Genomic DNA, 15,337 nt, shown 5'->3' with positions numbered 1-15,337 from the left:
AACTCTGCCTAGACCCGCATGTGTAAAAATGACAGAAAAAATGTGCAGGGCACAGGTAGCTTTGAAACTAAAAACTGTACCTCTGTACAATAATACAATTAAAGATGGAATCAGCAGAATGGCAAATGATGTTGAGAACACGTCAGTTGGAAAGTTAAAGATGCACCCATTTTAACGTTATTAAAGCACATCCGGTAAACAAGCGAATCTTCGTGGAGCTTTGTGAACATGAGGCGCATCAGACACTCCTCTGTTTAAATGGTCAATGTTAAAATAGGGGTCTCCTGAAAAAAAAATTTAGGAACCTCTGCTTTACAGTATGTGGCAGCGAGCACATGGACAAGAGCTGGTTCAAGAGTGAAGGTAGAGAACTAAATTCTGTCGACTGCTGGCCACGAAGGTCACGAAAAAGGCGGGAGATCCTGGCAGCATCCCAATGTATCGTATCACATATATGCTGCTACATTTGTCTGCTGCACAAAATGTAAAATATTTATACAATATTGACGTAATGCTTTCATCATCGTAAGATCAGAAAATTGCAAGTCGAACCATCGGAACAGGTGCTACCTGTATTTAGGATTTTTTTATAGTCCTTATGCCTGATTTACTTTTCTGTTTCGCTTATTGTACTTAAAACTTCAAATATTTTTCAGGTATTTTGACATGTTCATACAGTTTTAGTCTGGAAAACCTTAATAGATAAACTAATGGTCTTCAGGTTGTCAAAAGCATGTAAATAACATGCCACTCGATTCCACCGGGAAATAACATGTCACTGGGAATCCAGGTGACTGGAGCAGACAATTAGCATAGCAGTTACTGATACATCACTACACTGGACCATTTGATTTTCCACCAAATCAGGGACATAATGTTTAAACTTTACCATGCTGGTTATGTCCATCAACTACAGTACCTTTAATGCCCCCCTCATCTAAGCTCTAATTTCTGGTCCTCTGGATGATGGCTCCTCATGCTCCATCACCAACTCTGTACCTAGAGGGACAGTTCGCCCACACAATCAGAGCCACTCTCAGTTCCAGGCGTTTGGTGGTAAATTTTGGACGCTGATTGACAGGAAAGACATGGCTTGCTGGTTTTAGCGTGAGACTGCATGTCACGATCAGACAATTTCACACCCATCATCCAAAATGTCCAGCATCTAATCCTTAGAGACCTTGATCATCCTAATAAATGAGCATGTTTTCATTTACACGTCTATATCTGCATCTGCCTAAATTACATTTCCCATGATTCCGAGCCAGGCAGTAAACTACAAATTATATCACAAGACTTGCACGCATTATAATGCCACTCACAGGATCTGCACTCCGCCTCATCCACACATGGTCACATTTACACTGACTCCTTTAAATAACCAGTTTCCCACTTTATGTTTAGAAGTCTCACTTCTGCATTCCGCCAATGACATCATGTAGTCCTGTGATTGGACAGTGTAGTTCTGACTCTTATTTATTTATTTATTTATTTATTTATTTTTCTACATGTGAAAATGTGCCTTTATTAGCCTCAAGTCAATACTGCATTTGTGCTGAAGTTAAAATAAATAAAATAAAGAAATAAAGGAATAAACGGCTGGGCTTCAGATGACATCAGGCACAGAACAGAAGTGGAGTAGACATTTAATGGTTGGTGATGGAGCGAGTCTGAATTTTTGGCCTAGTTCTACATCCAGTGTTTTTCAAGTTCAGTCCACTTTCTGATCTTATTCGTTTGCTCAATAAACCAAACCCTGTGTTTCTGTCTAAACTTTTCTGACGTTTCTACGTTTTCTGACATATAATTTGTGATCCCAGAGTATCTGTCAGGTTTAATAAATCACATTCTCAGTGAGAAATAAATCTTTTTCCATTGACTCCACCCTGTATTTTGCACTACACAGCAGAAACATCCCAAATTGCATATTCACTAAGGCAAACATGCAAAACAGAGCAGACATGTTACTTGTTATGTTCTTTTAAAGGATAAAATAATCAGTAGAGCCTGTTAATAAAGCAGCTTGGATTTCTCTTTTCGCAAGTTTGCATAATTTTTTTTATACCACACAAACCTTTAGTAATGCAAAGTCTACTAACATGAACTGCCATTTCAAAAGTTATTTAGTACTAATACAACGTACATGGCATTTGCTCTATTTTAAAAACGTCTGTGACTGCTTAGTCTAGTGCACACATTGTTTTGATTTATCAGTATCAATGCAAGAGTCAATTAATACAGTCTTCTATGTTTCCACCATCTTCACTGCTACTGTTTCCAATAAAACAAATTATTATATATCACTGATATTAAGAATAGGATTATCTTGTTTCAGAAATACTGTAAGTGGGTGAAGTGATGCGGGAACTGAATTTGAGTGCGTAAAGAAATTTGACTCATGCGTTCATAGGCCAATGCCCAATCCTTCTACGGCCCTGAACAAGAAACCAGATGAGTAATAGTGTACGGCATGGCAATATATATTTCAACAACATTCAGCCATTAAATTATGACAAAAGAAATGCAACTTGTTGAAACTCGCAGATGAGCAGACCACTTTAAAAAAAGAAAAGAAAAGAAAAGAAAAGAAAAGAAAAGAAAAGAAAAGAAAAGAAAGAAAAGCAAAAGAAAGAAAGAAAAAAAAAAGCAAAAGAAAGGAAAAATAAAGAAAGATAGCCAAAAAAGGCTAAAAAAAAGAAGAAACAAGGAAAGAAAGAAAAATAAAACAGCTAGCTTGTTGAAAAAAAAAAAAAGATTTTTATTAAAAATATATATTTTTTTAATTATATATAAATGTTATAAAAGAATTCAACTCATCTAAGGTGAACAAATTAATTTAATGTTTGGTGAATAATATATATATATATATATATATATATATATATATATATATATATATATATATATATATATATATATATATATATATATATATATATACAGTACAGACCAAAAGTTTGGACACACCTTTCTTTAATTTCATGACTATGAAAATTGTAGCGTCACACTGAAGGCATCAAGGGCTATTTGACCAAGAAGGAGAGTGATGGGGTGCTGCGCCAGATGACCTGGCCTCCACAGTCACCGGACCTGAACCCAATCGAGATGGTTTTGGGGTGAGCTGGACCGCAGAGTAAAGGCAAAAGGGCCAACAAGTGCCAAGCATCTCTCGGGGAACTCCTTCAAGACTGTTGGAAGACCATTTCAGGTGACTACCTCTTGAAGCTCATCAAGAGAATGCCAAGAGTGTGCAAAGCAGTAATCAAAGCAAAAGGTGGCTACATTGAAGAACCTAGAATATGACATTTTTCAGTTGTTTCACACTTTTTTGTTATGTTCAGTGAGGAAAATAAGTATTTGAACACCCTGCTTTTTTTTGCAAGTTCTCTCACTTAGAAATCATGGAGGGGTCTGAAATTGTCATCGTAGGTGCATGTCCACTGTGAGAGACATAATCTAAAAAAAAAAATCCAGAAATCACAATATATGATTTTTTAACTTTTTATTTGTATAATAAAGCTGCAAATAAGTATTTAAACACCTGTCTATCAGCTAGAATTCTGACCCTCAAAGACCTGTTAGTCTGCCTTTAAAATATCCACCTCCACTACATTTATTATCCTAAATTAGATGCACCTGTTTGAGGTCGTTAGCTGCATAAAGACACCTGTCTATCCCATACAATCAGTGAGAATCCAACTACTAACATTGCCAAGACCAAAGAGCTGTCCAAAGACACTAGAGACAAAATTGTACACTTCCACAAGGCTGGAAAGGGCTACGGGGAAATTGCCAAGCAGCTTGGTGAAAAAAGGTCCACTGTTGGAGCAATCATTAGAAAATGGAAGAAGCTAAACATGACTGTCAATCTCCCTCGGACTGGGGCTCCATGCAAGATCTCACCTCGTGGGGTCTCAATGATCCTAAGGAAGGTGAGAAATCAGCCCAGAACTACACGGGAGGAGCTGGTCAATGACCTGAAAAGAGCTGGGACCACCGTTTCCAAGGTTACTGTTGGTAATACACTAAGACGTCATGGTTTGAAATCATGCATGGCATGAAAGGTTCCCCTGCTTAAACCAGCACATGTCCAGGCACATCTTAAATTTGCCATTGACCATTTGGATGATCCAGAGGAGTCATGGGAGAAAGTCATGTGGTCAGATGAGACCAAAATGGAACTTTTGGGTCATAATTCCACTAAACGTGTTTGGAGGAAGAAGAATGATGAGTACTATCCCAAGAACACCATCCCTACTGTGAAGCATGGGGGTGGTAGCATCATGCTTTGGGGGTGTTTTTCTGCACATGGGACAGGGCGACTGCACTGTATTTAGGAGAGGATGACCGGGGCCATGTATTGCGAGATTTTGGGGAACAACCTCCTTCCCTCAGTTAGAGCATTGAAGATGGGTCGAGGCTGGGTCTTCCAACATGACAATGACCCGAAGCACACAGCCAGGATAACCAAGGAGTGGCTCTGTAAGAAGCATATCAAGGTTCTGGCGTGGCCTAGCCAGTCTCCAGACCTAAACCCAATAGAGAATCTTTCGAGGGAGCTCAAACTCCGTGTTTCTCAGCGACAAGCCAGAAACCTGACTGATCTAGAGAAGATCTGTGTGGAGGAGTGGACCAAAATCCCTCCTGCAGTGTGTGCAAACCTGGTGAAAAAACCTACAGGAAATGTTTGACCTCTGTAATTGCAAACAAAGGCTCCTGTACCAAATATTAACATTGACTTTCTCAGGTGTTCAAATACTTATTTGCAGCTGTATCATACAAATAAATAGTTTAAAAATCATATATTGTGATTTCTGGATTTTTTTTTAGATTATGTCTCTCACAGTGGACATGCACCTACGATGACAATTTCAGACCCCTCCATGATTTCTAAGTGGGAGAACTTGCAAAATAGCAGGGTGTTCAAATACTTATTTTCCTCACTGTATATAATTCCATATATAATTCCACATGTGTTAATTCATAGTTTTGATGCCTTCAGTGTGAATCTACAATTTTCATAGTCATGAAAATAAAGAAAACTCTTTGAATGAGAAGGTGTGTCCAAAAGTACTGTACTGTGTATATATATATATATACACACACATATATAATTTATTTATTTTTTATATAAATAAATTAAACTCAATCAATTTGATCAACAAATTAATTAAATGTTTTCTGAATAAAATGATCCTAAATTTGAGAAAGACTTGCCTTGTGAGAGATCAGGATTAGAAGTGCAAATCCAGAAAAGAAATTGTGTATCTAGATATAAAGGCAAATTTCCCAATAATTATTTTCTTAGTCAGAGAATATAAGATTTTGGACTGATTTTAATTTAGTTCTTGCAGCCTTTATATGTTTTTATACTGTTCAGTTGTCATTTTGTCAGTTTCAGCCCTGTGTGAGATTTACAATATACAGACAAAAATCCTTTCCTAAACTGTTGCCAACAAAGTTATATAGGATTTCTTAGAATGAGGAAGCAGTGCATTTTCCCTTCACTTGAACTAAAAGATCCAAACCTGTTCCAGCATGACAATTGTGCACAAAGCAACAAACCCATAAAGATATTCTTTACATACAGTAGGTTAAAGTGGAAGATCTTGTGTGGCCTGCTATAGAGCTCTTACCTCAACTCAACTTAACATCATTGGGATGAACTTTAGGAACTCTGGCATGAATTGACTGCATCCCAGGTCTCCTCAGGCTACATGAGCACCTGACTTTACCAATGCTAAGGTTTAAGATTAATATAGACAACCTGATGCCCGAGCTACTAACTTTTGAGAACAATAGATTTTGGAGTGTGTTTGTGGAGATTTGTGCTTTTTCAGGCACAAGGGACACACTCCAAAATCTATTGTTCTCAAAAGTTAGTAGCTCGGGCATCAGGTTGTCTATATTAATCCTAAACCTTAGCATTGGATTCCGCTTACAATATTTACAGTGTACAACCATCTACAGCACACAAACATTTATGCGTGAACAATTTTTCCAAAATGTGTCCAAAAGATTTTAGAGACAAACTTGTGAATGTTTTTGTGTGAAATAGCACTGTGCAATACCAATCCTTCTTGCTTACCCACAATGCCTGACCGCAGTAATGTTTGAGAACAAATACACAATGCCACAATAAAAAAAAATCTATTGGAAAGAATTCCCAAAAGAGGGGGACTAATTCCCATCATAATTGCTATGGAAAGTTTATTCAACCAGCTCATGAGTGTGATGGTCAGATCTGTATATGGTATCATAATACAGTGGAACGCCGGTGTACAAGTGCCTTGTAGTACGAGAATATCGGTGTACGAGCATATTTCGTTAAGACAAGCATTTCTTTTGACGCGTTTGGTTCCAGTCACGCATTCTGCTCGTCGCTTGTCACCTCCATCCTCACGCTTTATGCTCACGGGCTTCATAGACATTGTTCTGAGTTGGAATTGGGAAAAAAAAGCATCTCCTCTACCTCTAAAATTAATTATTGAGTTAAATAGTGAGTAAAAGTTAACTACTCTAAAGTTAATTTATTATTACATTTTATTATTTATTTATGAAGTTTTTTATTTATTTATGTTTATACTTTGTTACAAGTATATTTATCTGTTAAATTAGGCATAAAACATTTTTAAGGGCTGAAATAAGCGATCGCGTGAGGTCTGGGAACGGATTAATTGCTTTTACATTAATTCTTATTGAAAAATTAACATGCGAGCACAAGCACATGGGAACACAGGCGGTTTTCTGGAACGAATTCATCTCGTTTACAGGGATTCCACTGCATGTAGTGTAACTCTAGGTCTCAATTTTCCAATAGCAAAAACATCGATTGTAAAATTTAAAAGCATGAATTCCTCGGTAGTGTAGAGAATAACGTCCGAAATAAAATAAAAGAGACTCACTGGCCACCTCCAAAGAGGCATTGCGACTCACTGCCTCCCCAAGATAGTTGCGGGCCACACATGTGTAGACACCTTCGTCAGGCTTGCTGCGCCGGCCGTGCACAATTCGCAGGAAGAAGAGCGAGCCGCTGGGCAACAGCATGCGGTGTGAACGTGGGTCATCTTTATCTGTCTCTACATGCTCTCCATCTTTGTACCACTCCACATTCGGCATTGGCCGTCCCTCAGCTTTGCAGTTCAGCGTGGCTGGTTCACCTTTAGACACGATCAGATCGGACGGGTCCTCTACAATCCGAGGCGGACTGTCCTCCAGACGCAACCGAGAGCCTATGGGAAATTAAGGTAATCAGCTTACACTGTTCAAAGTGCTTAGTGTTCCTGTCTAGACGTTCCGTGTAAATGGTTTTTAAGAAAAAAAAAAAAAAAACCTCACACCTTGCTTGACTGTCCAAAAGCTTTCAAAATTCAAGGAATTAAAAATAAAGCAAATTGACCAAACGTTTTTCGGATGCTATTCCACAATTACCAATTTCTGATCAACAGGAAAACAAGACGAGCACATGATCAAAATCAAGGCCGCTCATCCAGAAAGCTTTTAACTTTTATTCGGCCTGACAGGTTGTGATTAAATCAGATGTGGATTCTACAGGTGAAAATATGCTTTTATTAGCCTCAAAGTCAATACTGCATTTGTGCTGAAGTTAAAATAAATAAAATTAATAAATAAAGGAATAAACGGCTGGGCTTCAGATGACATCAGACACAGAACAGAAATGGAGTAGACGTTTAATGGTTGGTGATGGAGCGAGTCTGAAGAGTTGATGACTCAGCATCTATTAGGCTTCAGAAGAGTCTGGAAGTGCAGACGGAAGGAAGGAGAAGGTAAAAAAAAAAAAAAAAAAAAAAAGGGGAAAAAAAGCTGACATTAACGTTGGGGTTTGGCACGGCTGCTGTCGGGAAGGAAAGCTCGGAAAATGAACCGCACATCCCCTCGTGGGACTGAATGGAGATGGAGATGCAGATAAGAGCCAGACACAGATAGAACATATCTCATGTTCTTATATTCCAGGAAATGAGCACCTCATGGCTGACTGAGTTGTGTTGCTATGGCATCAATGAAAAGAGGATAATGGCTTTGAAAACGAGGCTGTGGGAAAAGAAAAAAATTTTACAAAGACAGCTTTCATCATCAAAGTACAGTATCAATAACTCAGTAACATTGTAGGGAGAAGTTTAGAAAGTATGTTTTTTTGTTGTTGTTGTTCCCATAAATATAGAGAAATTAAATTTTTTAAATTTTAACTAATTTACTGTAGTTGACAGCATTTGGCAGATGCTCTTATCTAAAGCCACTTACATACAGTATGTGCTTTCTACTCTTCATTAAAAACAAATCCGTATGCTTGTACAAATAGGTCAGGATCTAAGAATACCACCAAAATAAAACTGTTAAAAAGTCATAAGTATTTGTTTCAACTGCTGCTCATTAAACCATGTTCCTGCAATATTTCACAGCTATAGATGTTTAATCTCAAAACCCCTGCGAGACATACTTTTTTTGTTTCGGGATAGTTAAATTATTATGAATTTTCTTTTAATGTTCCATTACTTAGCAAGAAAACCACAAGTTGAATTAAAATTGAAACCATATGATAATTATAGCTACTAGTAAACAAATATTATCCATTTTTTTCGCTATGATCGCAGTGCAAAATGTCAAGAGAGACAATATGTTCTACAGCAGCTTAATCAAAACAAGGATAATGGGTTGCTTTCCATGAAGCTGAATGCTTGAGACACCTCTCTGTGCTTTTGGTAAAAGCGGAGTGTGCGACAGCCTCTAATGAAGGAGCACCGGATAATTATTCTTGCTGTGCATCTCAAGGATAAGCTCATACCCTGACAGCTCGCACACAGACAAAAGAAAGCAGGTCTTTCAGAGAAAAAAAAATCATTTTCAATTGCTTATCTTCTACAAAAGAGTTTTTGCCAAACATTTTTGAATATGAACCATTTATAACTATTTTCATAGGAATATAGAGTATATACATAGCTGACATGATTCTTTCAGAAAGTCTAATTTGGTCACAAATGCTCTATGTGTACTGTACAATGTAACATTCTACATCTCCACAAAAAAACAATTATCTCTAGATGGGAAAAAATGTAATAAATACAATACTAGTGCGATATAATGGGCTAAGATTCCAAACCAACAAACTACTGCCTTTTAACTCGCCAATAAAATATCGCAAATTCCGATCTGGCGTTGGTAAGCGGTGTATAAATATGATCCGAATAGCGGTGCAACCCAAGATAAGACTACATCATCCCAAACCTAGAGCAGGCTATCTATCACACCCACCATCCTTCATCAATTCCCTCCTGCCCATTTTAGACACACTCCTCTGGGGATGGAGTAAGCAATAACACTGGAAGGAATTACCAGAGCAGAACAAACTGGGATTAATCCTTAGGCCTTGAGTGTCAGAAGTTAACTTCAATTGTTGTTCGATCAAAGCTTTCACGCGGCTTCGCCGGAGCGTAAGACCAGTGCTTGTGCAAGACAAGACACGCTTGAGTCTTTTTCTCCTGTAATACCACTCGTACAAGCTGTATCTACAGCATGTCTATGAGCTCCACCATTATGTAATGCTTTCCATTAATTAATATGTACAAATATTAAACATGCATCTCCTGATGCCTCCTTAGAGTCTAACTAGGATCTTGTAGACTAATTGATTGAAGATGAGGGTCAGAGGGGGTAGTGTTTCCACTTTCTCAGAGTTCTGTAAATAAATATGATAGCAGTCTCAAATGAACGCGTGCAAATAAGGAGTGTAATTTATGCGACGGTTGATACTGATCTAAAATTAAAAAAGGAGAGAAAGAAAGTGTTAAGGCAAAAAGACGGCCGAATGCAATAGAGCGTTTATAGCCAACCACTAGAACACAAGAACACATACATATTACATTATGTAATATCTGATTGTTCGGCTTATGTAATGCCATTTATTACTCCATTCACCCACAGTGGTCTGTTTCCCCCATGGACAACATTACACCATCGAGGGTCACAAACCACGCAGGATTTTTCTGTCTATCCTCCGTTTAATCCCTAATATGTTAATGCCTCCAGGAAGACTCCCCCCCCGATGCCATGCTTGATTGAAAAGAAAAAAAAACTGCAGTGATCCATCAGCTTAATCTCCCGATATTACACAAATCAATTTGGGTGGAATGAGTAACTCCAGTTTAAATGACTGCCATTAAACAATATTTGACTGTTGCTAAATGAACAGCTGAAAACTAAATAAAGCATTATATTTCAACAGAGAAAAGGAGAAAATCAAAACCCCACTGAGACTGGCATTGTTCGTGGCATGACCTTAAACATTACTGTATTGTGATGAAATGCATGATTTTTGCTGATATACAGAATGCAGAAATGACAAGAACTACAAAACTACCACCAGAATGGCATCTGATCTGATAATAATTAGTACAAAAAGGTAAATTGTGTATTAATGCACATTATTCTTTTCATTATTGTTAGCAGTAGTGTTATTGGGAACTTTATCATTATTAATAATAATGCAACAGTAAAAATATTCATCACATCACTTTTTATTCATTCATTCATTCATTCATTTTCTCCCGCTTATCCGTAATTCGGGTCGCGGGGGGCAGCAGTCTAAGCAGGCCCTCGCCTTCGACTGCTGCCCAATCCACACAGCACCGTCCCTTACGGTCCCTCCTGCAGGTGGTGAGCCCACGGGAAGGCGGCCCCACGTCACTCCGACGTCACGGACCTTGATATTTCCCTCGTAAGGGACACTTTTTATTACTATTAATTATTATTAATATTATTATTATTAGTAGTAGTAGTAGTAGTAGTAGTAGTAGTCATAGTAAAAATAGTAATAGTAGTAAAAGTTGTAGCATTTAAATTATTTATTTTATTTTATTTTTTATTGCTACAAGCTGTGCTTCTATTATACCCAGATGAAGATAATAAATTCTTACATAATTGTTTTAGAGACATTTTAAAATATTTTAACTACTACATGAGTAAGAAAATGTGAACATATTGAGAAAAAAAGCACACCTTTAATTGAGGCCTGAAAGTGAATCAAGAAGCAGAACCTAAAATACACAAGAGGCATCACAAAAGCACATTTCAGGGTCTATAGGCCAAACATTGAACAATTTGCTCTACTTTGGAGCCACTCTGATTTTAGGAACTAGCAGTAGACCAACACCTCAGGACCCAAGTGTTGGAGGTGAAATGATGCAGAAATTTTGTGAAATACTAAGGAATCTGGCAGGTGCTTGAACTCAACTCTAGAGGACAGCTTCCGGTGTTGTTGACGCAGATTGTGAGCACCTATAAAGTGTGTGGTGTAAAAATAATAAATTCTTCTGCTAAAAAAAACCTAAAACCACATACTCCTACACTTAAAACAGGTGTGAAAAGATTATAGCATTAACACATTGTTCGTTATAGTGCAGCATTTCTGAACACAACAAATAGAGCACAAATCACTGTGCCCCATCACTGCTCACTTCTTTTCAGGTTTAGATGAAAAAAATTCACCTAAACTCCGTTGCTCAGAAATGCTTCAATCATTCAATTGTTAGAAAGCAACAATAAGGTTACTCAGTTTATTAAAGTTCAACCAACAAATGTAGCGAACAAATGTTTCACACTGCCCACAGAACTGACACGTTCACTCCGCACACTACTTTTATTTAACAGGCAAACAAGGCAGCAAGCCAGGGCAGAAAAAGACACCACAACGTTCTATATTTACAGCTCTTTCATTGCATTAACAAGGCTGTCTACAGTAAAGAGCTTGAGGCAAGCTTCTAATGTGGATTTAAAAATCCCTGCTATGTGCTGCTTTTTTTTTTTTTACCTCGACCTAATACACAAGGCCAAAATAGGAATGCTGACCTGCATGATAAAATTATCACTCATTTGTCGGGCTGCACTGGTGGACACTAATGAAATACTTTTTTTAAACTGTGACTCCAGTAAAAGTACTCCTATCATATCTTGACATGATTAAAAGTATAAAAAATACTCGCTTTTAAATGTATTCAAGTATCGAAAGAAACATTTCTGATTGGCGAGGACAATGTTGTAATTATTTACGCAATTCAGTCCAATACATTTTTATTTGAATAGCGTTCTTAACAATGGATATAGTCCCAAAGCAGATTAACCGAAATAAAGTGGACATAAAGTTGTATAAAAGAATGTACAAGTTTAGTGCCTATAATTTTGTTCCTTATAATTGTAAGTTTATACCTAATGAGCCAGTGGCAACTGTGACAAAATAAAAGCTCCCTGAGATGGCATGGGAAAAAAACTTTGAGAGGAACCAGACTCAAAAAGGCAACCCATCCTCATCTGGGTGGCACCGAATGTCCATTCGTTACCGTTCAATCAGTTCCATCCAAGTCAGTGTTCCGTTCTTTTGCGTATTAAAGTGTTTTCATTAAATTTAGCTATATTTTAAAATATCTTATTTTCACTTCACACCATTAGAAAATGCCATCATTCATTCATTTGAACTGAAAACATAAATTTGGTTACATTAGAATGCCAGAACACACAAATATCTCTGGAATTACATTTTCTATTGAATTAAACTTAAACCTAAACCTGTTACAGCATGATGAATGCACAAAGTAAGCTCCATGACGATATGGTTTGCATGGGTTGAGTAGAAGATCATGAATGGCCTGCTAATAGCTCTGACCTCAACCCTATTGAACACCTTTGGGATGAATTAAAATACTGGCTATACACAAGGACTCCTCACCTCACCGACATCAGTATCTGACTTTACTAAAGCTTTTGTGGCTGAATGAGCACAAACCTCCACAAGCACATTTCGAAATCTAGTGGAAGATCCAGTGGAAGATTTATCTTTTCAGAAGAGTGGAGGTTATTATTAGAGCAAGTTATTTCAAGCGGAACAGATTTTTGTAAAAGGAACTTGATAATCTGACAGCCGCTTCAAGCTGCTATAAATAAATACGGAGTTCGCGTTGTGGAATTCGCACAACGTAGTGGTCACAAACTTCCAATATTTAATATTTTCGATGTTAAATTTATAGGTCTACCACGAAGCGATGAGGTAAAATCTGGACACCGGTGTTTACAGATTGATGAGCTTCATTTGAGGTAAGTGTAAAATTCGGTTGTCACAAATCCTTGCGTTGGACACACCAAAGCCAAAAGTTGGAAATAAACACCAAAATATAATTTAGAACAGATGTTAATTGTGCTCTGTAGGAGTCGATTCAACAATGCAGCTGTTAATACATCAGTGTGTACATTGAATTAATTATACATTATGCAGGATTTATTCATTCTTATCAAAATTCAACTCCTGTAAGATCATTGAGATTCCCCCCGAAATTGTGTGTTTACACCTACATTGTTGAATTTCCTTTACACTGTGCTTACACCCCACCCAGAGCACTAAATGATCCCTAACACTTTGGGTCCATTTGGTGGATTAAACAGCAGCACTGACTGTTTCACTGTTTAAAATGAAAAATAAATAAATAAATAGATTTAATACATATAATGCAGCTGCACCGTCCCGGTGTTACCCGACAAGACAATAATACGATGACTCTGAGTTTCAGGGATTTTGATTCAACAGCTGATCAGATGAATATCCCTGATTATCAGGTCAGATGCCTCTAGCACTCTTGTTAAATTATACACGTTTTTAAGGGACCTGCATCCTTTGTGGCAGGCAGGTCTGTATGCATAATAAAGTAAGTGAAACGAATAAATCGAGGCTACAGTGATACACAGAAATGTGCTTTGTTTTGTCGATTACTTGCAATAAAAAGCAAAAAAAAAAAAAGAAATGTTCACCAAAAACGAACCAATAGTGCAATAATTAGTTTAATGTCCAATAATTGCACGTGACACATCATATTTATCATTATATAAATAATTATATAAATGTATCTCTACAATTATATATGTTAAACACATACTGTACTATTCTATCACCTTAAAACTTTTATAGAACATACTTTAAAACTTACCTGTGCATAGGCAGATGTGCATCAAAACCAGAAGTAAGCTTTTGCTCACCAGCAAAGCCATTGTCCAGTGTGTTTGTATCGACTGTTATAGCAAAGACATGATCTTTGCATGCAGTTTGTAGAATAAACGAGTGAACAGTACCAGAAAAAAAATCAAGCACAATAGTTATAAGGTGTGCATGTTAACAAAGAAAAGAACGAAACATGCAGAACCTGTCGCGTTTGGAGAAAAGCGCATCTTTTATACTACAACCAGTACAGTTCGGTCTTCAGACTGTAACAGAGCCCTGTGTCGTTAAAGTGGACGGAGGCAGATATTTGTTTGAGAAAATTGACTTTCTGATCCATTTCAGTTGCATGCATTCTGTATGCCTGGATGCATGCACCGACTCGAGACGCACCTGCTCCGCGCGCAGTCCGCGCTGTAATTAAGACGCGACGCGCGCGAGCTCACAGCGCACAAGCAACGCGCGACACGAGACCGACCTTAAAGAGACAGCGCGCGCAGGGACGCCACCAAAAATCCCCCCACACCACGACCCCGCCCCTGCCCCTGCCACGCTACACGCCCATCCTGCAAACTACCCTCCTCTTCACCCCCAGCTTTAGTCCTTTATATCCTTGTTTGCGTCATCTATGACGTAAAACAGTTTTTTGTTCGCATGCTGAGAAAAATATATATATTTGAAAGATTTGCTCCAGTGTACAAGACTTTTGAAATTATAGTAATCAATATCATGTAATAAATGTATTTTTTTTCCTTGGCCTACAAAGATCTCCACAAAAGTACCCTTAATTAACAATCTGCAAACATGCATGAACATGTATGGACAATCTCACGGTTAAATCTTTTGGATTCTGAGCATGAGTCACCATCGTTGATGAGTTTCTGTGCACTTCCTCCCTATGTGGGCTTCCTCCAACCTTTTAAAAACCATGCCAGTAGGTGGACTGGCTATGCCAAAACCCCCCTTGGAGTGAATGAGCGTGTGAATGTGTGTGTGAATGTGTGGTGTTCAGCAGTGTTGTGTTGGAGTCCCATTAAGAATAGATTCGACCCAGTATATCATCGTGTCCAGCTCCTGAGACAATGAAATCTACAATGAATGCTGCCTGTGGATGGTGAGAAGCATTATCAAGGACGAGTAGCAGGGCATCGAGTGAGTTCTCTGCTGACTTAAACACTATCAGAATCACAAACTTATGCTTTAGTATATTTTTTCCATGTATATATAAAAATATTCCCAATAGTATACTCTCTTCATTTCATACTGTTTCTCTTGCTTGCACTGCTGCTAGAAGTGTCTGTTTACCTTCGAATTTCTATTCATTTAGATTTCAGCGGTCACATT

At 37.8% G+C, this 15,337-nt stretch overlaps 1 protein-coding gene across 2 annotated transcripts in view; it reads right to left on the bottom strand.

The window, feature by feature from the left end:
• LOC310730404 (roundabout homolog 2) overlaps nt 1–14,849 on the bottom strand; it is a 96,525-nt gene extending 81,676 nt beyond the window's left edge. For both annotated transcript variants that reach the window (XM_083549386.1, XM_083549387.1), the window contains exons 1-2: nt 13,986–14,849; nt 6,906–7,232 (exon numbers count right to left, since the gene is read on the bottom strand). In XM_083549386.1, the coding sequence (XP_083405512.1) occupies nt 6,906–7,232; nt 13,986–14,046 (388 nt within the window). In that variant the 5' untranslated portion in view covers nt 14,047–14,849. The remainder of the gene's footprint in view (nt 1–6,905; nt 7,233–13,985) is intronic.
• Nucleotides 14,850–15,337: the final 488 nt, after the last annotated feature.

This window comes from Silurus aristotelis (genome assembly GCF_946808225.1).
Source record: "Silurus aristotelis genome assembly, chromosome: 8".
NCBI classification, from domain to species: domain Eukaryota; kingdom Metazoa; phylum Chordata; class Actinopteri; order Siluriformes; family Siluridae; genus Silurus; species Silurus aristotelis.
This window is presented reverse-complemented; position numbering and strand designations above follow the sequence as displayed.